The sequence below is a fragment of the Dasypus novemcinctus genome, chromosome 5, assembly GCF_030445035.2.
Source record: "Dasypus novemcinctus isolate mDasNov1 chromosome 5, mDasNov1.1.hap2, whole genome shotgun sequence".
Lineage (NCBI taxonomy): Eukaryota > Metazoa > Chordata > Mammalia > Cingulata > Dasypodidae > Dasypus > Dasypus novemcinctus.
This window is the reverse complement of record NC_080677.1, coordinates 65,005,667-65,032,559: the sequence shown is the minus strand read 5'-3', so window position 1 is coordinate 65,032,559 and position 26,893 is coordinate 65,005,667. Positions and strand designations below refer to the sequence as shown.

At 37.7% G+C, this 26,893-nt stretch overlaps 1 protein-coding gene across 3 annotated transcripts; it reads right to left on the bottom strand.

Annotated features, from left to right (window-relative positions):
- Positions 1-3,211: 3,211 nt before the first annotated feature.
- STEAP4 (STEAP4 metalloreductase) lies at positions 3,212-25,834 on the bottom strand. 3 transcript variants are annotated; one of them, XM_058297021.2, is made up of 6 exons: positions 25,659-25,770; positions 11,917-12,261; positions 9,987-10,444; positions 8,831-9,358; positions 7,463-7,627; positions 3,212-6,086 (listed from the first exon to the last, which is right to left on the bottom strand). In XM_058297021.2, exons 3-6 carry the CDS (start codon positions 10,440-10,442, stop codon positions 5,823-5,825), a joined length of 1,413 nt encoding a protein of 470 aa, XP_058153004.1. In that variant the 5' UTR covers positions 10,443-10,444; positions 11,917-12,261; positions 25,659-25,770; the 3' UTR covers positions 3,212-5,822. The 3 variants fall into 3 exon arrangements, with proteins under 3 accessions (XP_058153004.1, XP_058153005.1, XP_004478137.2); XM_058297022.1 differs by lacking the exon at positions 11,917-12,261 and having other exon boundaries at positions 9,987-10,465; positions 25,659-25,834; XM_004478080.4 differs by lacking the exon at positions 11,917-12,261 and having other exon boundaries at positions 25,659-25,785.
- Between the last annotated feature and the right edge of the window lie 1,059 nt (positions 25,835-26,893).

Below are 26,893 nucleotides of genomic sequence, written 5' to 3'. Positions count from 1 at the left end.
GTTTATATGGCTATGAGTCTCCAAAAAGAGCCAGGAGGTTATCAGAGGGGTTGCCCTTATGCACAACTCAGCAGAGTCCCAGAGACAGATAAAGTAGATACAACCCCAGGTATTGGTTCTTCTGAGGGCTACAGAGACCACAGGTTCTATGGTCATGGCAGATGGAGTTCAGTGCCATGTCAGTTGGCCCTACTTTGGAGTTTGTGTTTCTGTGGGATGGAGCTGGACTCAGATGTGATCTTTGTTCACAAGCCTCTCCTGTTACTTTTACTGGAACTATAGTTGGTACTGGGGTTTAATATATACCCAGGGGACCTGAATCTCTGGACTGACCATGTGATAGCCAGGTCCTGAGCCTCAACAGACTTCAGCTCCTACACTCTGGTTTATTGGACTTACCCCTCAGCTAACATGGAGTTGAAGAATGTCAGCCACCACACCATGGAGCCAAGAGTGCCTACAACTGAAAGCAGGAGGATTGCATCCAGCATCCATGTGGAATCTAAGCCCCCTCTTGATATAGATGTGCAGTGGACACAACCATTCCATGGTCCACAGGATGGAGGAATAGTGTATGGATTAGAGTGGACTTACTGATATTTCTATTCATGAACTATTGTGATTAGTAATCGAAGAAAATGTGGCATTTGTGTGGAGAAAGTGGCCTTGGTGGCTGCTGGGTGTGGGGAATATGAGGAAGAGATGAGATGTGGAGGCGTTTTCGGGACTTGGAGTTGTCCTGGGTGATGCTGCAGGGACAGTTACCAGAAATTGTATGTCCTCCCATGGCCCACTGGGTGGAACGTGGGAGAGTGTGGGCTATGATGTGGACCATTGACCAAGAGGTGCAGTGGTGTTCAGAGATGTATTCACCAAATGCAATGAATGTCTCATAATGATGGAGGAGATTGTTGTTAAGGGGGGAGGAGTGGGGTGAAGGGAGTGGGGGATATATGAGGACCTCATATTTTTTTAATGTAATATTAAAAAAAAATAAAGACAAAAAAAGAAAAAAAAAAGCAAGTTGAGTTAAAAAATCATAGGGGATTTCATTCTTAGAGATTATTATGCCCAATAATTAGAACTATAATATAAAAATTAGAATTATGTTATAATTAATTTCTATTATATTTAAATTATTATTTACATTTATAAATGTTTGTTGCTATGCTGTCTATTTTTTATAATTGGTCATATTAAATCTAACCTGACCTTGCAAAAAAAATCATAGAGGAAAATTTAATTCTAATTAAACACATTCTGACAGTTTTTGATATTCTGTGAGGTCCGGTCCATTTGTCCTTTATGTTTACAAAACTGGGAACCTGGCAGTTATAGGTAATAGGATGGAACCATTATTATTATTATTTTACTTAAATTTCCTTAACTAGTATTAAAATACTAAATGACAATTGTGAAATTTCCCGGGTGAGTCACTGGATCTCAAAAACAAGTAAGTTCACTCAGTACACAGTGATAAGGTGAAACCAGAGAGAAAGAAAACATTTGCCTTTCAGCTCCTGGAGAAGAGCTGTACTCCTCCTTTGAGTTCAGTCAGTGGATTATGGCTACCTCCACATGAACAAAGCTCCCTTTGGAGCTCAGAAAGTCTTGTGGCTAGACTGGGACGGGAAGATTAAAAGGGCAGTTGCAATAGGCTGAACTCAATGCTGAAATCACGTAACCTAGAGTTGCCACACATTATAGGATATACTGAAGTTAAAAAAAAAACCCCACAAAACAAATATACAGTGCTTAGGACGGGGAAATCTAAAATATTTAAAATGTTAATGAAATTTATGTTTTCAAAAATGTCTCTCCCCCCCCCCCAAAAAAAAAGTTGCCAGTGGTTCATCTGGCCTAATACTTGGATTCAAAGGGATGTTTTGGAGGACAGCAGGGGTGTCCTCCATTATATTGTGTTGGAAGAGACTGGCCTTGGATTCAGACCGCCTCCATTCAAATTCCAGTTTGACTCTTCCTAGGTATATGAACTTGGGCAAGGCACTTAATGTTTTAAGCCTCAGGTTCTTCACCTGAGTTTTCTTTTTAACAGGAAGTCGCAGTGCTGGATGCTTCTGTACTGATTGGGCTGGGGCAGGGGTCGTTGTTCTGCTTTTGTGCACTCCCTGTTTTTCTAACCACCATCGCTTTGCCCTTCACCCTTGATCCTTTCTTTCCCTCATTTGACACTTTTTTCTTACTTCCTCTTATCTGAGAGTTCAGGGCTTTGCTTTGAGCTTGATGAAAGGTGATTCATTGCAGAGTACCTTAATCTCCTTTCCTAAATTCTACTGAACAAATCTTTATAAGAGTGGAGGATTTTGTACATTATAATGCCAACTCACTGTAGAAGGTTAAAGTAGGACCATGGAAAGATATTTTTGGACTTCATTTTGTGTGTGTGTGTGTGTGCATTTTTATATGTGTGTTAGATAAGTGGTGGCGGGGATGTGGTGTGGTGGTGGTGGAGGATGAAAATAGTGAGCTCTGTATGGGACACCTAGATTGTCATCTCACCTTGATTTGGGGAGGAGTTCCAGATTCTCTGAACTCCCAGAGATGAAATTCATTAAATGCAATTAGTATTATCATGATTCTTTTTTGATCCCTAAACTATAAATGAATGAAGAGCTCTGTGAAGAATTTCTAATTAAATGAGCTTTTGGGTAGGACCTTTTCCATTTGCTTCTAACTTATTCCAGGTTGCCAGGCTTCTCTATTTACCCATTTTTATTTTGCTTTTGAAAGCATGGTAACACCCATCAGGGCTGAAGCTTCCCGTTGTGTAGGCTATTTAGTGTCTGGTCACACGGCCTGAAATCCAACCCCAAGTCCACTTACCAAGCCATTAGTCCTGTCCATATGGTATCTGCCTGGAAGAAGGAAAGCCTTTCTCTAACTCTTATGAAAGTCCTGTGTGGCATAGCACAGTCCTCTCTATTTAGCTGGCTGATGCTCTCTCTCTCTCTCTCTCTAAGGGTAATTCTGAAGCATTCACAGAATGTACCACCCAGCTGAGCTCAACCATATATTGCATGAGGCTGCAAATCTGTTAATGTGCTTAAAAACCCATTTACTGCTATTCTTTTCCTGATTTCTGAAGGGAGATATTTTTAGTCACAGATGCTTGAACTACTGTGATTTAAAAACATTTCACTCTCTTTGGAACACTGATGAGTCAAAATCAGAATTAAACAGAACTAGAAAATATTTTTAAAATAAAGTTTAATGAGTACATATTTACAAAAGCAGTCATCCCTTAACATGGAGAAACATACAAAAATAAAAGGTCTTTGAGCTTAATAAAATATTTCCTATAATATAGGAAATATAATATATTTTTACCAGCAGTAAAAAATTTTATTTATTTTTAATGTAAAAAAGTTTGGACTTATTAAATGGAATGCTCCTTAAATAAACTGCAGGAGTCAGCTGTGTTGAAGTGGTTAAATTGGCTTGATGGTTTTGGAAGGAGGGCAAGTTGTTGTGAAGGGAAAGAAGGAAATTGGCTTTCTCTGGTAAATTGGTGGGGCTTGCAGCCTTTGGTTGGTTGGGGCTGATGGGTTGGCTTGGCAATGTAACTGCTAGGCCAAACAGTCAGGGGTGCTCTTTACCTTCAGACTTGATGACCAGCTTTTATTAAGCACTCAGGCAGAGCATTTTTTACTAGGCTATAAAAGTAGAGTCCCTTTTACTAAAGGTGAGTTGCTTACTTAGGTTGGCATTTTCTATTTTCACTGTTGAACTGTGACCCAGGGGAAACATATTACTCTTTCATGGGAAAGGAGCCTGGAGAATCCTAAAGGTTTTCTCCAGTCCGTCCTGATAGTACTTAAGCTTTAATCAACTGAGTGACATTTTTCCTGAAATGGAGTGGGTGAGTAGTAACTTTTTCCTGTCTTTCCCACTGATACAGGGAGTCAGCATAATAAACGATGACTTTGTTTAAAGTCTTCTGGCATTTTTTTTTGTACCCTTGCTTGGGTGGGATCAAGGATAAATAATGGTGGATATGTTCAGCCATTTATAAATGACCTGCTCTGCCATTTATAAATGACCACAAATTGAAATAATGAAATCCTCAAAGATGGGATAAAACCAATAGTCTCACCTGATGCTGATGGTGTTGATAAGGAAACCTTAGAAATAAATTGGCAATATTTATCAAATGTTATCAAAATTTCTTTAATTTTATAACCTGACTTCTTGGCAACAATTCCAAGGAAATGATTAAAAATGTGGAAAATGTTATAAGTGCAAAAAGACATTCTCTGAAATGTTATTTGTTTTCATTAAAAATGTATACAATCTATAGGTCTAAATAGAGCAGTGGTTAAATAAATGTTCATGTAATGAAATACTATGCAACCACTAAAAAATCTAAATATCATGCGATTAAGAAAATAAAGTCTCCAATGAGTGAAAAAGGAAAGATGCAAAATTGAATATACAGTATGGAAATAACTGTTTTCAAAAAGTTCGATTGAAAACAAACCTGAATTATAGGTGATTTTTAAATGTATTTTAATTATTTTATATAATGTTGGTGTAATATGTGATAATAAAAGCGAACAAAAGAGAAAATAAATGCCTTTGTAGAGTGCAGAGAAGAAGGACAACTCAGTGCCTTTTGGTTATTTTGGCATGTGGGAAGCTTAGGCATAAGGTTTCTTTTAGCTCCATATTTGAGCTAGAAAGGCTAACCCTGCTGAAAGTCATCTTGGAAATGACACTATCAATTTAGAAAACAGAGAACCATTTTGCATTCCAGGAAGGATCTGACAAAGAAGCAAGTCTCATATTAAATTGCTGCTCACAGCTCTCTGCCCCTGGGCTTTTCATCTTTCTCTCTAGTTTACACATTGGTTAAATATATACCTTCAGACTATTCCATTTCACTGCTTAAAATTATAATGAACTATGATATCATTCCATTGGTAGGTACTTTTGAAAAATACTTGGACTATACAACTTACAAAACATGCAAAAGCAAAAAGCCTATTATCAAACATAACATAGTTTGAGTTTACAATATTTATTTAGTGTGCTATCTAAAATTTGGGTTTATTTGAACTTTTTGTGCAAGAGCTCTTATCAGCCCTGTCATGCTTATAGTTCATTGAGAAAATCCATGTGCAGATCCCTCCTGGTTTACTCAAGTTTTCCTATATCTATTCCTTGTAGAGAAAGGATCTTATGAGAATTGTATATACTTACATATGTCTAACACATGCTTACTTCCGATGGATTGTGATATTTGCATTGTTACTAGTTCCCCAGAATACACATCTTTACTGGTTAAAAAATTGAATACATCTAACTACAGAATTCATTATGACAATATTTATGATTGCCTTTACTTAGAAAAAAATAACAAAAAAACTCATTCTTTCTACTGCATTTGGCCTTCTTCAGCTATACCGTACATAACCTTTTCAGTGGTCACCATCTCACTGTGTTTTCTTTCACTCCACTCATTAGGTAAGCCAGAGGAGGAAGTTGCATGTATTTCTGGGTTTTGCAAGACATTAAGTCATGCAAGTTGCCCACAATAGAGAAGCTTCACAGGGTTAAACCACAAAGCTAATCTCAGCCTCAGCCCAGTCTCTGTGAGGGACCTGCACAGATTCATCCTAACCTGAGATAAAACCTGGCAGTGTCTTCTAAGCTGCTGATTTCACAAAGCCAGAAAAAGTGATCTTCTTTGTTCACAAACTTAAGGGTATGAAGGGAGAAAAGAGCCTTTCTTGACTGTATCATAATTCTCCTCTTAACATTTAATGCTGTAGTTTAGAAGTCTGGGTAAATTGAAATTTCCTTTAAATGTCTGTTTTCCCATTCAATGCAGATTTTGAAATTTTCGAGTTCCTTTCCCATCCTTGGCGGATTCGGGTGAGGGTCTTGTCTATGCACGGCATGATGAGGATGAACTTGAGTACCAACACGGTGCAAGGAATGATGAGCGCCAACACGTAGGCTGAAGGAAGATACCATCTGAGAATTGAAGGGCTGAGGAATCTCTTCCCTCCATACACCAGGGTGTGGGCTGTGCACAAGATCAGGGTCAAATAACCCAATTTGGACTATAAGCAAGAAACGAAAAATATGCACATCAAACACTGCATTTAAAGTGAAGCACTCCAAGCCAATGAATGTTATTTATCAACAGCCACAAAGAGTTGAGATCTGTAATATTTAGGACACTCTGCTAAGTACTGAAGGAAGCAGTACATCTCCCTCAGGATGATAAATATTTCATTCTGAAAAAAAACCCAGTTTGTTGCTCACAAAACACAGCCTTCATCTTCTCATAGCTGGATGGGAGATTTTTCCAGGAGTAAACTCTTGAGTTAAATTAATAATGGACCTTATCTCTCATCTCCAGGAGTTAAATTCTCATATTGGTCTCCTCTTCTGGAGGCCAGAAATGAATAAGACACTATATGTCCTCACGACATACCTAGTTCATATGTATTATTACTAGAAGAAGAGGCTAGCTAATTTCTGTAGCAATGAAGAACAATTAGAAAATTTTATCTTTTTTTTGCCTAAATTCTAAAGCTCAATGTCTATTTCTGTCTTAATGCCTGAGTAAAGGTTTTAACATGAGAAAATGTTGACTGCATTTGGCCCCTAGGAGAAACTGCAAGTCTTTTGAAGTCCAAGTAGTTCTGTGAAATTCAAGCCTACTTCCAAGTACTAATAATCTACTCTGTTATGCTGGTCTGTATTGAGCATACATCTAAAACACCTGGTGAACGTGTTAAACCAGATTGCTGGGCCCCACTTCTGGGGTTTCTGTTTGAGTAGGTCTGGGAAGGGACCTAATGGGTTGTGTATCTAACAAGTTCCCAGTTGGTGCTGATACTGCTGATGCTGGGATCACACTTTGAGAACCACTGGTCTATAAGAATGGTTACTAACCGCCTTCAGTGGGGTGTCTCGGTGGTTGATATAAGAAAACTTTTTTTCCATTTTGTAGGGCAGCATTAAGTGTGGGGTGATGATAATCTGTTATATCTTGCTTCAAAGGGTTTACATTTCATTTTAACACATGCCTTTCCGTATTGATACGACCATAATGTACAGTTAATTTTCAGAAGTAGAAATTTTGTCTTTGAGTTTCTCTTTATTCTCTTCACTGATCATATCTCCAGACAAAGCATAATAGTTTTTGGTGTTTTCACTCTAGAGTTTTAGCTGTGGCTCTGGAAGCAGTCATGAATTTTGGCAAGGGATATTCTGCTGGGAATTCAAATAATTACGGAACCTGCCTTTTTTCTACCTGAGTTTAGCGTTTCATGATTTGAACTTGTTTCAGTTGCTATTCTTAAGAGATTGCTAGGGAAGTGATGGAACAAAATGAAAAATTAGGCATGATATAAGAGAAAATTGAGCCCGTTTGTGAAGCCATCCTCATTTTTCAATATGTAGCAGATTAAATCTTGGAAGCGCTTACCTGGACAAATCGGAACTCTCTCCAGTTGACGATGTTGCTTACTGATGGCAAGGAAGTGATTCCCAAGAGTACGAACAGTGAAAATCCAAGGATTCCCAAAGCCAAATATGAATCATTAAGCCAGGCTGTAGAAGTACTAAATGGATTGTCTTTATTTGTTGTCACCTAAGAAATTTTATAAGCAATTTTAAGCAATTACATTTTTAACAAATTGCCCACACTTGTAAGGGACTGAAAAATACCTCCATGTGGTTTATTTGTTCAGAGCAAATTGTGGAGAATTTGTTAATAATTATTTAAAAATAATTGAAGAGAAGAATACATTTGGAAATTATACTTTTGGTAGAAAAATCGGTTGTGCTGGGAGTTTTAATTTACCTTATTAATCCTTATGCAAAGTATACATTTTCTTAAACTTTCTTTCCCATATGGCTTTTTGGTCCCTATGCAAAACTTGATATTGTCCAATAATTACACCAGGCTTCTGACGTTCTGTTTTAAGGCTGATTCTTCACACACTCACATACAGTTTGGGTTCTCTGCTGTTTATTGCGTTGTAATATAGCATCAAATCTGTGACACCACAGGTTGAGAGGAAATAGGCTCTTGAAGTGTGACTCTTACTCAGAATTTCCCATATTTTACTAGGGAAATATAGTGAAACCCAGGGAAACATCATCAGTGAGCTAATGGTCAACAGCCTTTGAGATAGATTAAAACCAGGTATTTCTGAATTAGCACTAACTTCCTATACTTTCTCCAGGATCACTAGAAGAGTCCCTAAGATACTCTGTGATTTTTTTTACTGTGTGGAAGATAATGTTTGACATTTTCTCAAACTGCTCAGTTTTCTTGTTAGCCAGGAGTACTTCCCACAAATCAAATGTTAAAGTACATTTGCAAGGGAAGATGGATTTATAAGCACCCTTTTGTGAATTTGCTTACATTCCTGTGGCACAGGTTTGAGCAGCCCCTTTACAAGGTGACTGGTTGGGACTTCCAAAAGAAAGTAGCATGATTAAAAAGAAAAGCTTGAAAACACATTGGTTTACAATAATTGACTGCCATCCAAAGGAATTCAAGTAGTTTCCTGAGGCCCCAAATCTATCAGTTTGTCAGCATCTCAGCCAGCTCTGGGAACACAGATTTTAGTTCTACTGAACATGGGAGTCTAACTTTCATTCTCAATAGTTGTATGAAATCTTAACTGGATTCCTTAAAGAGACAGACTTGAAGTTTCTAATTCTAGTCATTTAAAATATAACAATGTTTAGAAGAGTGATTTTCTAAAGTTGTGAAATGAAGTATGATATAGAAATACTTGTCTTTGATTTAAGAAAAGGAGAATAAATATGAGTAGAGATTTACCTGCGTAATGGTCATATTTCTTAACCTCCATCTTACGTAATAGCGGATAGGAATCACCAGTGTGAAGAGGACGTGAAGAAAGGCAAAGCCCAGTGCTACCAAGCCAAGCTGCTTTCTGCAAAGCATCCAACGGTCAAGCCAGTCTGGGAATCGGCGGTATTTAGTACCTCGATAAAGCTGCAGAATGGCAGCAATAACTCCAGGGAGGTAAACCAAGGCAAGCAGTGTAAGTGCTGCTATTGGACAGATACGGTTTGGAATAGAAATTGCCATGCGAAATGTTTCATCTTTCTTTTCATAAATGTATGGGTAGATGACATCTCTTATAACACAATAGCAGAAGAAGAAGACACACAACACAGCAGACAAGTAGAGCGGGACTCTCCACATTGGAAATAGTTGCAGAGGGTAGTTTTCAATTTCACTGGCTGCCATGAGGGATCCTTTATCCAGTGGAGTAAGTCCAAGAGAACGAACAATATCCATCACTCTTTGCTTAGCTTTGCTGTCATTTCCGCAGACAAATACCTGGATAAAAATAATTCTATATTTATTCTTTACTTAATTATTTTGGAAGTTTATATAAACAGATCAAGGACATGGAATAGTGAACTGCTTTTCAAACAATGACAGATAATTAATATTTAACAGGATGACATTCAAAACTTGCATGTGTGTGCTGAGTAGCTAAGGACCTGGGTTTTAAGTTGAGGGTGGTTTTAGGCACATTATTCTATTCTGCAGTGTGAGTAGCTTGATCTCTTTTCTGTATTTGTGGGTGCCACATACCTTATGGGTTGCTTCCAATTTGGGTACAAAAATGAAATCAGTCTCATACACAGTAGTGGAGAGGGAAAGGATGTCTACCAACAATTTAGCTGCTTTAGTTTGTAGTGCTGACAGGAGACCACCATAGACTGATACCTTTGGGTTCCATCTAACTAAAAGCTGAGAGTATAGACAGGGGGAAATGCCTCACAACAACTGACTTCCCAACTTGGTCAAACACAAGATTATTATTCATGGTCCATATTGGTAGAACAAAATGCTTAGTAGGTGTTTTATTTTGGAGATGTATTTTGGAATGTTTGAGGTAAGTGCACATTAAAAGCCTAATGTTTTAAATCTTGAGTATAAATTCATCACTTTATCTTACCTGCCGGTTTGCATCCAGCGCTCCTGACTGGAGAGCCCAGGCTGAGATGGTGTTAAATGCTTTCACCACGTGGGATCCTGGCACCAATTGAGCAAGGTACTCTGCGTTAGACTCTGGATATTGATTGATTTTGAGGTTGTTGCTGATGTCGACCAATATTTTGCCTTTGAGAACCTCAGTTAGTTCTGTGAGAAAATCATAATGCTCTCTATGGATTGCTATGATTATGATGCTGGACTTTTGGGCTGCTTCTGAATGGCTCAAGACCTCTGCACCATTGGGCAGCAGACTGGACATCTGGGGGTTCCGAGTTCCGAAAACAATGGTATAACCACATTGGAGCATTTTAAGTCCCAGTGATCTTCCAAAATCTCCAGTTCCAAAAATACACACAGTCTCTTGCTTTTCTGAAGAATTGATAGTAAGAGGAAGTGCATCTGCAGAAATCTTCTCCATAACTGAAAAAAAATCACAAATATCTAACAAAACATGAATGTTTTGGCGATGGAAATTTAATAGAATTATATATCAGGAAACAGTGTAATTGTCATTATCTCTGAGTTTCTCTAATCTTCTAATGAATTATCTTGAGAGTATTTCCCTCAAATTTTGGAAGACGTGAAAATGATCATATATTCTTATATGTGAATTATTTTACAAAATCATTGGTGAAAAATTTCTATTGGATAAAAATTGCAGCGAAAAACCAAGACACTTGTTGGTAGATGAATTAACCACGGACATGTATTGCAGTGCTATTGCATTTACCTAACATTCATATTTCTAAAAGTTTTTAGATTGTCTATTCCTTCATTTTTTCTCCATTCTTTTATCTTAATATACATATTTTCTCTCTTTCATGCTGAGATGAACATTCACAAACAAAATACAGATTTGCTTAAGTTTCCAGTGTCCTGTAATGAGATGGATGATTCCTTTTGTTATATTCTCATTTGGATCATTTTAACCATAGTGAAGAGAGAGTGATTCCAGACTCTATTTTGGCTATTTGGATACCACAATCATTTATTCTAACATGCCATGAACTTTTTTAAAAATGAAGATATTGAGCACTACATTTTGCTCCACATCTTATTAGCAATTGGATCTTAGGCAAGTTACTCAAACTCTTTGTGCCTTTGTTTCATCACCTTAAAAACGAGCGATTGATAGTAACTACTTCAGAGATATTGTGGGGATTAGATGTGTAATGTATCAAAACAAACCCTGAGACACAGTAAGTAGTTAATAAACAATGGCTACTATTAACCCTTCATTTAATTTAATAATCTATTAATCTTCTATTCAACTACTAGTTACTATATGCTATTAACCATCTAATTAATGTAAAGTTTATATTAATTCTATAAATTAAGGGTTAGTTACTTTAATATAACTGTAAATATAAATGTAAAATTTAGCTGAAATAGAGTACAATGTTTCTTAAGATGCTCCTACTTTCCACAATTATTATAAATGAAACTCTATATGGAATGGCTTTAGAGAATATGCATTTATCAAAACACAAATATTAAACCATTTCAAGTGTGAATTTCTCTCACTTTTAAATCTCTCACATTTTATTTTAATATTTCCCTCTTAAAATACTTCTTGAAATCCAATGTAATTTACTTGAGCTGTTACCCCAACCATTAAAATTTATTTTTACTCTTAAACCTTCAAAAACACAACTGAGGAAACTGAAGTTACCAAAACCAGAAAATATTATAACTCTGTTTGAATGAATAGAGAGTTATTCATTGGGCAGTTAGTTACTCTTTAAGAAAATTATTGAAGCTCTAAAGTTGATAATTGTGTCAGCCACATCTTGAGCTATACTTGACACCTCCTGGTCCTGTCTCCCACTCCTGGGCAGTAATTAACTCTGATCAACATCCACAGTCAAATGGAGGTTCAGTTGGGGCCCCACCTTGTATATCTCTTGATTCTTGTCCTGGGGCTTCGCTGAGACTGGTTACTCCTTAGCACCCAGACGTGTATGACCCATGAGGCTTCCATGCAACAGTGGGGACAGGACGACATGGAAAAGTGCTTCCTTTTCCCATCTCCAGGCACTCAGTTCTGACACAGTTCATTAGGCTCTTGACAAAGTCCCAGTGGAATAGAGCATCAGTCCTGTCTGGCTGTGGCCAACTTGGTAAGACACACTGCTACTGTCTTTCTTGTTTGACTCTCACTCTCTTCCCTGGAATTGCTTCCCTATTAAACTATTTGCACACAAGCCTTTCTGACAGGTTCTTCTTGCAAAACAACCCTGGATGATAACAAAATTAGTTACTTTCTGAAAAAAGGAAATTTACCTGACCTAGAGTCACCATAAACTAGGATGAGGAAATAACAGGTAAAAAAGTAAAAAATGAGTAATTCCCGGGAAGAATTTAATTTTGAACTCTTGGGAAAAATATCCTAATGATAGCAGTTCTTAAAAAATGGAATGTACGTTTACTCTCAAACACAAGGGAGGTCAAGTTGAGAGAGAATTTTATAATAAGTACTATGGAAAGAAGGCGGCTACACCCATTTCAGACATTGTTATAATTCAAAGCAGCTCGTATGTGTTAACATAGAATAAAGGAAGTATATTGTTCCTAGTTCAAAGACTAAACAAAATAGTTTTCTAGTCCTACTGTACTCTTGTCAGATGTAGGATGGAAGGAATAAAGAAAAGTAAGAAAGGTGGTAAACATGAAGAGGAGTTAAGGGAGTAGAAAGATAGATTAAAATAGTTAAAACACAACATAGTGATCTCCTCTTTTTCCTTCAGCTCTCCACAAACCTCAGTTATGTAAAAGGAATCACAACAGGAATATCTCTGGGTTGGAAAATCCCCAGGACCAGTTTTGCCTCCTCTGGAAGCATCGCCAAGAAAAGTTCCTGGAGTGTAGAGCCAAGACAGGTAAAATGATACTACCAGGATGTTTACATTGATTAGGAATGCCAAAGGTAGCCAAGATGACTGGAAGGCCATGGCAGCAGCCATCACTGGGAAGCTTGTATTTGTGTGTACGCATTTGAGGTGTGTTTGCATATCTGTGTTTGTGTGCGTGTTTGCGCATGTAGGGTGGGGTACAAGATGGAGAACAGGGTTGGGACAGAAAGAGTCTGTCTGCAGATCCCGCACTAGGTCTTTGGAACCTAAGGCATAAGTGTGCATTCTTCTGGGGTGTTTCCAACTGGACATCTCATGAGGCTTGTTAGGGTCAGCCTGGCTGCTGCATTTTACTCCTCTCAGAACCTCACGGCGGTCAGGGTGGTCCAGGTCTCTTCCTGCTTTTGAGGATTCCAGCATATTAAAAATATGGATATGTCAAAACAGGGTTATGAAAGTTGTATATTTTAAATGCTTATACTTAACAAATCAATGCTTTTTTAAAAACAAAAAACAAAAAACTTTTAATTTGAGATAATTGTAGAGTCACAAGAAGCTATGAAGATAGAGCAGAGAGGTCCCTATGTACCTTTCATCCAGTGTCTCCCAGCTTACGTAACTTTTGTAGCACATTATCAAAACCAGGAAACTGACATTGGTACACTGTGTATGCATATTTCCATGTCATTGTGTCACATGTGTAGATTCATGTAATCACCCATGCAATCAGGGTACAGAACTATTCTATCACCATAAAGGTCTCCCTCATGCTACTCCTTTACAGTCATTCCAACTCCCCTCTCCCCTCCACCCATCCCTAACTTCTGGCAACCACTAATTGGAGCTCCAGCTCTATAATTTTTTTCATTTTGGAAATGTTATATTAAATGGACTTATATATATATGACCTTTTTGAGATTGGCTTTTTTTACTCAGCATAATGCCCTTGAGACTCATTCAAGTAGTTGTGTCTATCAATAGTTCTTCCTTTTTTGCTGCTAATTAGCATTCCAAGGTATACATGCACTAGGGTTAGTTTAATGGTTCATTTTTGTTGGGCATTTTGGTTATTTCTAGTTTTTGACTATTACGAATAAAGCTGATATGAACATTCTTATGTTAGTATTTGTGGGGACAGAAGGTTTTACTCCTATGGGATAAATGCCCAGGAATGGGAGTGCTGTGTTACATGGTAAGTGTATGTTTACTTTTTAAAGAAACTGTTTTTCTAGAGTGCCTGTATCATTTTATATTCCCACCAGCAATTTATGAGTGACCTAGTTTCTCCACATCACCAGCATTTGGTGTTCTCATTAATTTCCTAATAGCTAATATGTTGAATATCTTTTAACGTGCTTATTTGCCATCCATATGTCATCTTTGGTGAAAGGTCTCTTCATGTCATCCACCCATTTTCTAATTGGATTGTTTTTTAATGTTGAGTTTTGATAATTCTTTACATATTCTAGATAAGGGTCCTTTGTTGGATGTGTGGTTTGGGAATATTTTCTTCCAGTCTGAAGTATGTTTTTTCACCCTGACTTTTTTTTTTTTTCTTACAGAGCAAAAGCTTTTAATTTTTATGAAGTTCATTTATTGATTTTTTAAATGAATTCTCCTTTTGATGTCATGTCTAAGAACATTTCACAAAGCCCCTAGGTCCTTAATATATTCTCCCATATTTTCTTATAAATGTTTTGTAGTTTTAGATTTTACATTTAAAACATGATCCAATTTGAACTAATTTTTAAATGAAGTTTAAGGCTTAAGCTCAGGTTCTTTTTTTTTTTCCTATGAAAAGCCAATTCCTCCCCCATCATTTATTGAAAGACTACCCTTCTTTCGTTGAGTTGCTTTTGCACCTTTGTCAAAAAATCAGTCCTCTGAACATGTGTGGTTCTATTTCCAGGTTCCCTATCCTGTTCCATTGGTCTATGTATCTACAATCTGCCAATGCCACACAATCTTGTTGACTGTAGCTAGACAGTAAGTCTTAAAATTGGGTAGAGGATTTCTCCCACTTTATTCTTTTTCAAACTTTTCTAGTCATTCTAGTTCCTTTGTTTTTCTGTATAATTTTAGAATAACTTTGTCCATAGCTATAAAAATTGTATATTTAAACGCTTATACTTAACAAATCAATTTTTTTTTAGCAGATTCCCAACATAAAATGCAACCTAGTTTTTTGTTTCAGAGATGATTACAGGCTCTTTTATAAATTCACACTAAAGCATAATTGCAGTATGCAGATATCTGATAAATGGATGCAAGTTAAAGTTGTATGAGGGACTTCTTTCAACCCCAGTGGTATATATCTGTGACTGTAGGCATAGGTCTCATTTGAGGCATAAGCCAAAATCAGATTTGAATTCCTTTGTGTGTCAGCAGCCTGAGGCTAAATGGCCCTTCTTTCTCTCTGCAGGCACTGGAATAGACCCTGTCCTCCATTCCCTTAGTCAGAAGAACAAGGTCGACAACTTAACTATGTCCTCTAAAAGGTGCGAACTTTTTTGTCTTGCCCTTAGAAAATGGGCCATTTGCTTTCTTCAAAGATTTCATGGAGAAAAGGGGAAAATATACATACTATATATGTAATACCATTTGTAGAAGAAAAAGGAAAGAAATTATTCCTATTTTCTTGGTGCAGGTAGTTCTGAAGGAAATATTAGTTTCCATGAATTTATCTTATTTTTTTAATCCTGAGAACTCCACAGAAAGTTAAAAATCCCTTATGTAAAGACTCAATCTTAGTTATATGCATTATTAGAAGTCTTGTTTCTTAGCGCACAAAATTTAAAGTAGTCATACAAACTAACAATGCTAAAAAGTTTAATATAAAAAACTTTGAAGTTTTAAAATACCTGTAAAGACAAAACTGGTATCATCACCACATACAGTTTTTAGTAATAAAAAGTGTGCCAGGATCCATTATAAGTATCATAAGTAGGTAAAGAAAGAACTGTCTATGCAGTTTGGTATGAAGGGGTACGGAGAGGGGAAATGCAATGGTTTAAACAGATGTTTTCCTGTCATTCGCTTTCCTTTTTCTTTAAATCTTTGAAGCAAATTCTTACAATCATTAAGGCTTAAACAATGCAAATACCTCTGCAAAGAGTAACAGTATAAACCAGAGGTTCTCAACCCTGGTGCACAGTGGAATCACATGGAGGGCTTTTACAAGATGCTGATGATCAGGTGCCACTTCTGGAGAGTCTGAATCAATTGTTGCGGATGGAGCCTTTTAAAAAATAAGCTCCCCCATCATATTCTAAAGTGGAGCCAAGATTGCAAACCCTTACCTTAAACCTTTTATCAGCTGTTATGCTAGCTCTCAGTTAATGGCCTGCTACAGTGCTTCTTTTCTTTGGTCACCTATTAGAATCAGCTGCAGAGCTGTTAAATGCCAGGGCACCACCTCCTGAGATTCTGAATCAATTAGTCTGAGATACAGCCCAGGCATCTGTATTTAAAAAAAACAAAACAAAGCAAAACAAACTCTCAAGGTAATTCTGATGGATACTCAGGTTTGAGAACCACTGGGAAGTGTTTTGGACAAGGAAGGGAAGGACAAGAGAGAGAAAATGTTGTTGATGAGGAGCTTGCAAGGGGTTGCAGGAACATTTCACCTGTTTTACAATTTTCTCCCCAAAGTAATCTTTGCTTGAAGCCAAGAGGCTAGAATCCCCCTCTATGTAAACCAGAGGTGAAATGAGTGTGCTTGAGTATGCAGGTCTACAAGGGAGTCTGGGGACGCAGTGTCAGGCTGCAGGGTAGCTTTGCTCTATCTATCAAGAAAGACTTGAAGAGTTGTCTTCCATGAGCCACAAAGTTATAGTTTGATGCAGTCTATACACAAATGGTGTTCCTTAATGGCAACTCCCACCTAGTGCAGCATAATATCTAGTTTATCATTTGGATGAAACCATTATTAAAGACATTCTGTCCCTCTCTCCATTTGAGTTCTGAAATGATTGCACCTACAAGCATCTGAATGGCTCAGACTCGAGCCCTTCTGGAAGCACACACACCCCCATTGGTGTTGTCACACACCAACCCAGAGATCTGGTTTGCCACTTTCTAGGGAATTACAATACAAATAATACCTTTAAACTCTATAAGATGTGACTGGATTTTTCATTTTAATTTGATGCTTGTAAACAGGGATTTTTAAAAAGTCCTTCCTTCTGTTTTATTATTCCTTCTGAATTCCAGTCTGAAAGCCCTAGATGATTTGATAACATATTTGTAATGAGCTGAAGCCCATCAATCAAATGTTTCCTTTTATCACTAGGCAAAGGTGCATGAGGGAGTTGCGCAACTGTGTTAGACTTCTCGTGATTCAGAGCATTTGTTTTAATATATCCCACTGACAATTGGAAAGCAAAAATACATTTTTTTCTTTTTTTTAAAACCTTATACTAATGCATAAACCCATCCAATTCATTCACACAGCTATTTCTGTATTTAGTGAGATTGAGGCTCATTAGGGAAAACAAATGTTCACATTTAAATGTGTATTCTTTGATATTTGACTTGACTGATAGGTACATATTATTAGCAAAATCAGAAGATACTGGCTTAAAAAGAGTAGTAGTTACAGTTTATAAAAAACTTACTGTGACCTCCATCAATGGAATTTTATATTAGTTTTTATTCTTTTGCTTTTGGACAGCTCAATCTTTATTATATATATGTGTATCTATCTATCTATCTATCTATCTATCTATCTGTCTATCTGTATATAACTTGAAAACAAACACATATTTCTTATTTAACCTTGTAGTCAGATGTATCTCTGTTTGCAAGCATAATTTCTTACTTGTGATATTTATATACTTTCCAAATTCTTTTAATAGATACTTTAACACATTCTTTCACTCTTTAACTATTACCGGGCACTATTTTATATGCTGAGGATAAAGACCTGAAGCATAAGATCTTTCATAGAGTTAAAAGGTGTTAATTCCTTGGAAAGTGTCAACCCACATATCTGAATTTTTGTTCTACAAAAATAATATGTGCATGCATGTGTATTCTCTTAAGAAAATTTGACAATGATCATATAAATAGCAAATAAGATTATTTCAGATGGTGGCAAGTTTCTCTGAAGAATAAAGAATGGGGTGATGGAATAGAAAATAGTTGGAGTGGAGAGGGCAGTCTACTTGATCGCTAAAGTGGTCAGCAGGAGTCTAAGTCAGTGCCAGTCATACTAGGTTTGCCAGATTTAGCAAATAAAAACCCAGGAGGCCCAGTAACATTTGAATTTCAGATAAATAATGAATGAATTTTTAGTACATGTCCCATGTAATATTTGAAATTCACACTTAACTGATCATCCTGTATTCTATCTAGCCACCCTAAATCAAGCTGAGACATGAGAGATGAGAAGGAGCTTGGCATGTGCAGTTTTCCAGGCAGAAGGAAAAGCAATTGCAAATGTATTACCCCAGTTAGTAAAGAACCACTCATTTAAAAAAAAAATTTCACCACAATTAAAATTAGCCTAATTTATAGCCAGATTAGCAAAATAGCTATTACTACACTTTAAATTATTTTCACAGCTGGGTCACAAGAAATGGAAGATTGTGCTTTTACCTATTTTCAGATCTTTGTAACTCAGAAGAAAATAGGAGAAGAACGTGGCCACAGGGGCAGGGTTGGCTGGAAAAGATACTTCAGGCTTGTGGATTAGCATCCATGTCGAATGGACTACCAATGAAGAAAGACAAGCCCTTCTAAAATTAAAATATGATTCAATGGGAAATTTTAATTTCACCAAATTCATATTTTGTAAAGAAAATACACCTTTTCTCAAAAATAAGAGAAATTTGAGGAAACGGAATTTGGCCCAGAGGTTAGGGCGTCCGTCTACCACATGGGAGGTCCGCGGTTCAAGCCCCGGGCCTCCTTGACCCGTGTGGAGCTGGCCCATGCGCAGTGCTGATGCGCGCAAGGAGTGCCCTGCTACACGGGGTGTCCCCCGCGTAGGGGAGCCCCACGCGCAAGGAGTGCACCCATAAGGAGAGCCGCCCAGCGCGAAGGAGGGAGCAGCCTGCCGAGGAATGGCGCCACCCACACTTCCCGTGCCGCTGACGACAACAGAAGCGGACAAAGAAACAAGACGCAGCAAAAAGACACAGAAAACAGACAACCGGGGGAGGGGAGGGGAATTAAATAAATAAATTAAAAAAAAAAAAAAGAGAAATTTGAATTAAAGAGATCAAAAGAATGTCCGAAGTCATTTATCAGACCCAACATCTAACTTCTGAGATGTGTGCATTTCTCACAAATTCATATCATTGTCTATTCTCTTTAGTACCATGTCAGTTTAAGCAAAAACTCGAGCAATCTGTAGTATGATAAATCACTTCGTGATTTCCAAAATAGGTACTAGTAACTACAGAAGTTACTATAGTTACTATTAGCCATACATTAATGGAAATCTAACTTTTTAAAGCTCTGTATCTAAATAAAGAAACCACTGCAGATTGGTCACTCAAAAACTGATCAGTTATTTCAATGTTTTGTGAGAAAATGTTATGTATCTCATAGCAACCTAATTTGCTGATGATTAGTTTTTTTGCTAGTCAACAGAATAACACAAAAGAAAACTATCTTAATATGCAGAGTTTGATCAAGTCACAAGTACCTTTACACTAAATACTCTATGAACACATGCACTTCTGCATGAATTGCTAATAACTACAATTAGCTACAGTGAGTGATGCAACGCAAATGATTCTTTAGTAACATTTCATTTCTACTCAAGGAATTAAGAGGCAAGTGTGGTAATGCAGCTCTCTATTATCTATTTTCATACTTTAGGAGATAAATTATTTATTTAAACTTTAAATTCCTTGGTGAAATTCTAGTACAATTAAAATTTTTCTTAATACATGTTGCCACATGTAGATATCAGATGCATCTGTCAAGACAAATTAAGATTGTTTTAAGACTAAGTTATTTCACCAGGTAGGTTCATTATCTGCTGTCAAGGCTGGTTTGTTCATTTGATTAAAACCTGGGGCTTATGACACACAGTCATGGATTCAGTCATAGCTGGGTTACTTTTCCTTTACCTCTGTTTGTGTTCATTTTTTTGAAGCAATTTTACTAAGGTATTTTACTTACTATACAACCCATCTGAAGTATACATTCAATGACTTTTGGTATAATCACAGATTTGCACATTCATCACTGAAGTCCCATATTAGGGCATGTTCATTATTCAGAAAAAACCTCTACCCCCCACTCCCTTAGCTGTCACCTCTCAATTCCTCTATCCTTCCCCTGTCATAGATATCTGCTAATCTAATTCACCTCTATAAATGTATTTATATTTACAATTTATATAAACAGATTCAAATGGTATGTAGTACTTTGTGTCTGGTTTCTGTCACTTAGCATAATTCTCTTTTTCTAACTGATGAAAAATATTAGTATATTAGTATTCTCTACAGTCCATAGTTTGCTTTAGATGTATTTTTGCCCAAATACCACCCTATTATAAACATCTCGTAATATTAGCACACTTTTGTTCTGATTCATGAAAGAATTCTTATATTTGTACTATTAACCACACTCATCATCCACAACAGGGGTCGCTATGCTATACAGTTCCATGTTTCATCTTCTAGTGGCATATACAACCCTAAACTTTCCTTTTCAACCACAATCATACCCTCATATTGGCACTGCTTCTTTTATATTCTAAATCCTGAGCAACTCATCACAAATTTGTGGTTTACCAAAGATTCAGGATTGGGACCAGGGCCAGTTCTCTCACTATTGTGGTGGTAGCTGGCCTGTGCGCACTGCCTGCACATTTGCTTACTGGGTAATTGGGCCATCAGCAACAATCCACTTAATGGTTAGTGTCCACATTTGAGTTTTGCATTTCTAGAGATGTTTAGGAAGTGATTTGATAATTTCAGGTTTGACATAATTTGCTGCAATAAAATTACCTATGTCTCATTTATTCTCACATAAAAGCCACCAGTAATTATCTAAATCCTGATTACTGCCACATCAGTCGGGATACAGTGGTTTTTCTGTGGTTCTGACCCCAACCTCCCATCCGGCTGATGGGGGTGCTCTAGTCTACTTCAAAGTATCTTCTCACTATTTTTGGAAATCCCCTGGGGTGGGGGTGGATTTATAAATATAGCCTCCGTTATTTTTTGTTGGGTACTAGCTTCCTCTGTTTCTAATCTGCTTCTCAGAGGCAAGGGCTTCCAATGGCCAGTGTCAAATATTTGCCCAGGTGGATCTGCTATAGCTTGTGGGCATGATCTGGCTTTGAAGCTGCTCCATTTCTTACCCCAGGGGGAGAAAGTGCTCTTGACCATCCCTCCTCCATCCTTGTGCTCCTCCATCCTACTCTGATACGCAAGCTGGAGAGCAGAGCCGTTAAATATTTTTCAAGGAAACAGCTACTTCTTTTTAATTCTAGGGTTTTAATCTCAGCCATTTCACTGGTGTGACTGGAGCTGGCTTGCCAACTGAGAGCTTGAAATAAGCTTTGGTGGGAATTTTTACACTATGGAAATCAGCACAGGGCATTTTGTCTCCTTTTGGGAGCTGTTTACCAGCACGTACCAGTGGCTCTATTCCTTATCTCTCCTTAAAACTCTGGCAAGTAAGCACAGGTGTGGGAAAATAATTGGATTGACGGATAGAATGGTACCACCTTTCCAATTCTGCCTCTGTACATTATGCCTGAAATCTCCTTTTATGTTCTTTATGAAAATAAAATCCATATGGTTCTCCCAGGCCCAATAAGGTGCTCAGACACTGCCTCCTCATTCCCCACCCCACTTGGATTTAAGGCAGTGTTGGCTGTAAGCCTGCTATCTCTAGGCTCCTCTTGGTTCTCTCAGGGAGATGGATAGAGGGACCCCTTTGTTTACCACTATCCCCAAATTCATACCATCCAATCTTCCAGACATGACTCAAAAATTGGTTAAACTTGTGTGATCTATGTATCTTTTAAAAATAAATTAAAAAAATATTTTTAAAAATTGGTTAAACCTATTTTAGTATCTCGACAGAGGCAAAGGGCACACTTTATTAACTGCAATGAACCTTTTACTGGCCGATTAATTGCTTCCTCTCATCCTCCTCCCATCTGCCATCCCACCTAAATCAGGGCAATTGGAAAGAATGAAGAATCATTTTATTACTTGAGTACTGGAGAAAAATAAAAAGAAACATCATAATTTTTTGTGTGTATAAGAACGATTTGATATAATTTAATGATTTTGAACTGTTTAATAAGCTTCATATTATATGCCATGTTTTTAGATGTTAAAGAAGGACCAAAATGTTTTTGTTAAGTTAAACTAATTAGAACCTTTGAAAGTTCAATATTCCAATCTTCACTACCTCAGTCAAATACCTTAAGTTCATTGCCACTCTTTAAAATGAGTTAGTATCCAAAGTATTATGGTTATAAAATTACTACTAACTTTACCCAGGATAGCAGCATAATTAGTTTACCAAAATTAAGGTTAATGAGAAGAAACACCAAGGCTCCTGCAAGTTATTTTTACTTTCTTATGGTAATAATAATTGCAATTATATATTTGTATGCATTGTGCAAAGCGATCTCATGCTTCTCCCCCAGTGGCAGGCACTTTGAAATTTGCCATACCCTTTGACTCTGCTAATTAACGCAGTGCAGGAATTACCTGCTATGCCCATAACCGGCAACATGAAAATGTTCAAAAATAAAGAGGTGTTATTCACAATGGATTGTTACGATTTTATGCTTGTTTATTTCATGAGATCTGGCCCCAATCTTTCTGTATACTCTGTAAATTTTAATTTGGGTTTTAGAGGTCAAAATATTCTCAATTGGGTCTGTTCATAAACTTTCTTGATGTTTTTTTTTTTTTAATCTGTAAAATTTGGTCTGAGACCAAAGAGACTATCTGGGCTGAGTTTTATTAATGACCCTGTGGAGTGTGTGCTGTATAGTTACATTGTTACCTCTTAGCCTTGTGTTTATACAGAATTACAGTCCTTAGCTTTTCAAAATTATGCTTTATGTACATTTCTCTTCCTTTTAAGATGAAAAGTGAACTCTACTTCATCCTAACTTCAGGACTGATTGTATAATCTACATTTAATAGAAACATGTTTTACCAAAATAACTTTTCATAAATATGCGATTGTCAATCTACAATACGGTAAGACCTCTCCACACATGGCTTAATAAATTCTTCTGGAACATTGAGAAGATGAATTTAGATTAGGATGTCATTGTCTTGCTGAGTTAATTACAGTGGAAATACTTATTTTAGTAAAATATTATTTTCTTTTTATAGTGATACATTTCTGAACGATGAACTTTGAATAGAGAAAACATACTTTGTTCTCATTTCTTTAATGATTATGGAAGAACAAATTGATATATATATATGTCAAATATGTTATCATACATTGTTATAAGCATTAATTATCCTTAGTTATTTACCTAACTTTATTCTTCCAGAGCTGATTTCTTTTCAATGAAAGAAAAAGTGTCAATTAAATTCATTTGGAAATGATCTAAAGCCATTAAAATATCTGAGTAGGTTTAACACAGTGTGTGGAATGTCTGAGGAAGTCTTCATAATTAACTAATAAACCTTTCATTTTTGCTATATAAAGGACACAGTTAAATAACTTCAGAGGCCTTGTCTTTGTAAATCATATTTTTACTATTATCCAGCTTACCAACAACTTCAGTAAAAAAACCCCACTCAGAAAACGTCATCATCTACAGCCTGTTCTATATTCCTACAATAGGATTTATGTGCAGCTGTAGATGCAGATACTTAACACACAGCCTCCTTGTAAGAGGACAATCCGGAGGAACCAGCTACAAGGAGTCCTAGCAAGTCTGCAAACTTTGAAAACTTTGAAAATTTAACACACACGCACACACACATGCATACACATATACACACGTAATTTTTGGTGCCACAGTTTATCAGTCTTTTTAAGATTTTAAAAGAAAATGATGTTTCAATAGCAGCTGATAAAAGATCTAAACGAATCACATGGAGAACTGGATGGTAAGAATCATGAAACACAGGGATGTGTTTCTAAGGGTGACTACAGAACCGTCTACTCAGGAGGCCTTTAAAAAGAGAATCTGTATCCTTGTGGTAGGATGACTTAGGTGTAGTTCGTCATGGTAATGCAAAGAGTGACCACTCAGGGTTTCCTGAACTTTAAATTTCTAAGAAAAAATGAACATACTTAGCTTTGAAATTATTTACAACAAGGTGCAAGGTACAGGGTTTCTACTTTATTAATAGTCTTACAAAAATGTATTTGGGTCCTTCTAAACAAGTTAGCAAGTTTAAGCAAGGCAGGGGTCTGGAAATAGTTCTCAAATTAGAGGATGGTTCTTTTACAACTGGCTTCTGAATCTCAAATAGCTGTGTGAGTTTCAGCAGAATCATATATGTTGCCAAATGGAGAAAGTGCTATGACCCAATTTCTCTCAATGCATGTACCATTTGCTTTAAAACCTCGAAGCCTGATAAATAGGGAGTGCTGAGTCCCATCTTCTGGGTTGGCAGTGTTTGTCATGCAGGTAGAATACATGCAGGTAGAATTCCATACGGTGCTAAATCACAGTGTTCTGACAAACTCGGGGCCTTGCAAAAGACCATATCTCAAAAAAGTTACTGCTTCAAATAAATGTGCCATTTTATAAAATTACATCTACTGTATCAGAAAAAATGTTCTTTCATGTGAGTGACATTTATATGATTGCCATTTGTAGAGAATAGGCCATTCTCACATAGCAAGGCTGAAGTATGGTTTTGAAAGCTGAGTGTATCGGGAAGGGACTCTTGTCCACAGCTGGGCAGTTTCCCTAAAAAATGCAACTTGCATTATTATGGAAAAAGTAATTACTCTGCTATACTTAGAGCATTGATGAGATATTCGATTGATTTCTCACCTACAGCATCTTTAGTCATGTCTTTTCACCTTGTTAAAATTGAACTTTGCAGATCATCTAGTCCAATAGCTTTCATTTGCATGTATGGATAAGGAAGCTGAGATGTTGAGCTTCTAGCCTGAACCAGGAATAGAATTCTGCTCTCCCTCTATGGCCCTTCCCCTCATTCTCCATCTAATATTCCTTCTGCTTCTAAAGAAAGTTCCCAAATTACCATCCAGAGAAAACACTATCTGCCATCTGTCTCTGGACTAATAGGGAGCCAAGGCTTTATTCTTTACAATAAATTCCATTCTAAACAATATTTCTCTGGAAAAGCAATCGCTAACCTGCAGAAGGAAATTCAAATTAAGATCAAGGATAGAAGGAATTTCAGGTCTCAGGACACGTTTTCAGCTCTTAGTCAAGATGCGGCCTCAGATTTGTGGCAGTGGAGATTGCTAAAGCCACCTTCTTACAGGCTCTCTTCTGATGGGTGCTGCAAGTTTGATCTTGCTCAGAAGGAAGACAGAAAGGAAACCAAACCGCTAAGTATTCTTATTGCGAACCTGGAGTTGGTGATGAATAAATAAAACTCCAGGAATCCAGAAGCTTGAAGAATTCCTTAATTGATCACTCAGCACCGGTGGGTGGCATTTCCCAGAAAGGGATGCGGGAGGGCAGAGGAGAGATTGCCAGCACCTTCTCCCCAGAGCCAGCGGAATAGGGAGGGTAGTCCTGAAAGCAAGGGTTCGACAAGTGGGCTGAGGCAGAGCAGATAGGGGAGGGGGCATGGGTGGCTGGGGACAGCTACAAGGCAAGAGGCAGCAACGTGACCCACCTGCAGGAGAGGCGCTTCCAAGGAGGCTGCCGTCCAGCCTTGCTGCAGCGGTTTTTTGTCGCCCGCCAGAACCCGAGGGGGAAGTCTCACTCCACTCCAGCTCAGTGCCGAGATTCGCGGCACTTCCCAGCTTAAGAAGCAAGAGAGGGAGGGAGAGGCCACTAGATTTCGCAAGAGAAGCAGTGAAGAAAGCGCTTCCAGGAAGAGTTCACGTTGGGAGTTCCCCGCAGCTGGAAGGACCAGAACTTCCTGTGCTGTCACTATTGCTTCCATTTGCCGATCCCTGGGTTGGGGGTTATAAGGGATTTTCCTGCAGCCTTGGCATCTGTACATCCCAGGCTGATAGAGGATTTTAGACGCCCAGGAGGAGCCCTTTCGCAGAGAAGCCAGTGGTCCTCTTTGAGTAGCAGAGAAAAAATATGCTTGCTAGGCTTCTAGGGGTTTCTTTTGTTGCCATTTTGTCTAGTACAGAGAAAAAGGTGACATCTTTTTCCTCTGCTTGGAAGCTGTGGGTTCTTATGGGGGTTAGAGCTTTTGGTTAACTTCATTTAGGTAGATCAAATCGTTCAAAAGAAAGACAAATGAAAGAGAGGGATGCTGATGATGACACCTTATCATTGTTATTCCAGTGTATATATATGTGCAGTTGGTATGTCTTTGAATCTAGAGGAACTCAAAAGTCACAGCCAAGGTAGTTTTATATTAAATAACCACATTAAGCTATGGGGCAAAACACTCTGCATGCTCAAACGCCTGCAGTTTAGAACCCAGAGGCCTCCTAATCTATCTTTCACTCAGCTGTGCAGCCTGGGGTTTTAAGTTCCACTGGGTACTTGCCAAGTAGCAGATGCACAGCGGCACTGAAACCTGTGCCCAGCAGGCTTGAGCCAGCTTTCCCTTTGCTTTGATTGCATCTTCCCCCATCATCTTGTGGAGGCAGCTCCAACCCCAAGTCTTCCAAAATATTCTCTGAGCTATTAGTTGCAACTAACCACGCCCCTACCCACCCACGCCCCCGCCCTCATATAGTGTAGTTTATGCTTCCACACAGGAGTTATGATAATTTGCCCTTCATGATAGTTATTATTGTGTATGTGTCTCTAAATCTCCTTTCCTGGACTGCAGGCTCAGAGAGTTGGCACCTTCTCCTCTTCAACCTGGAAGTCTTCACACACTTAACCCAGTGTTTTGCATATAATAGAAACTCAAAATGTATTTATTAATTATAGATTCTA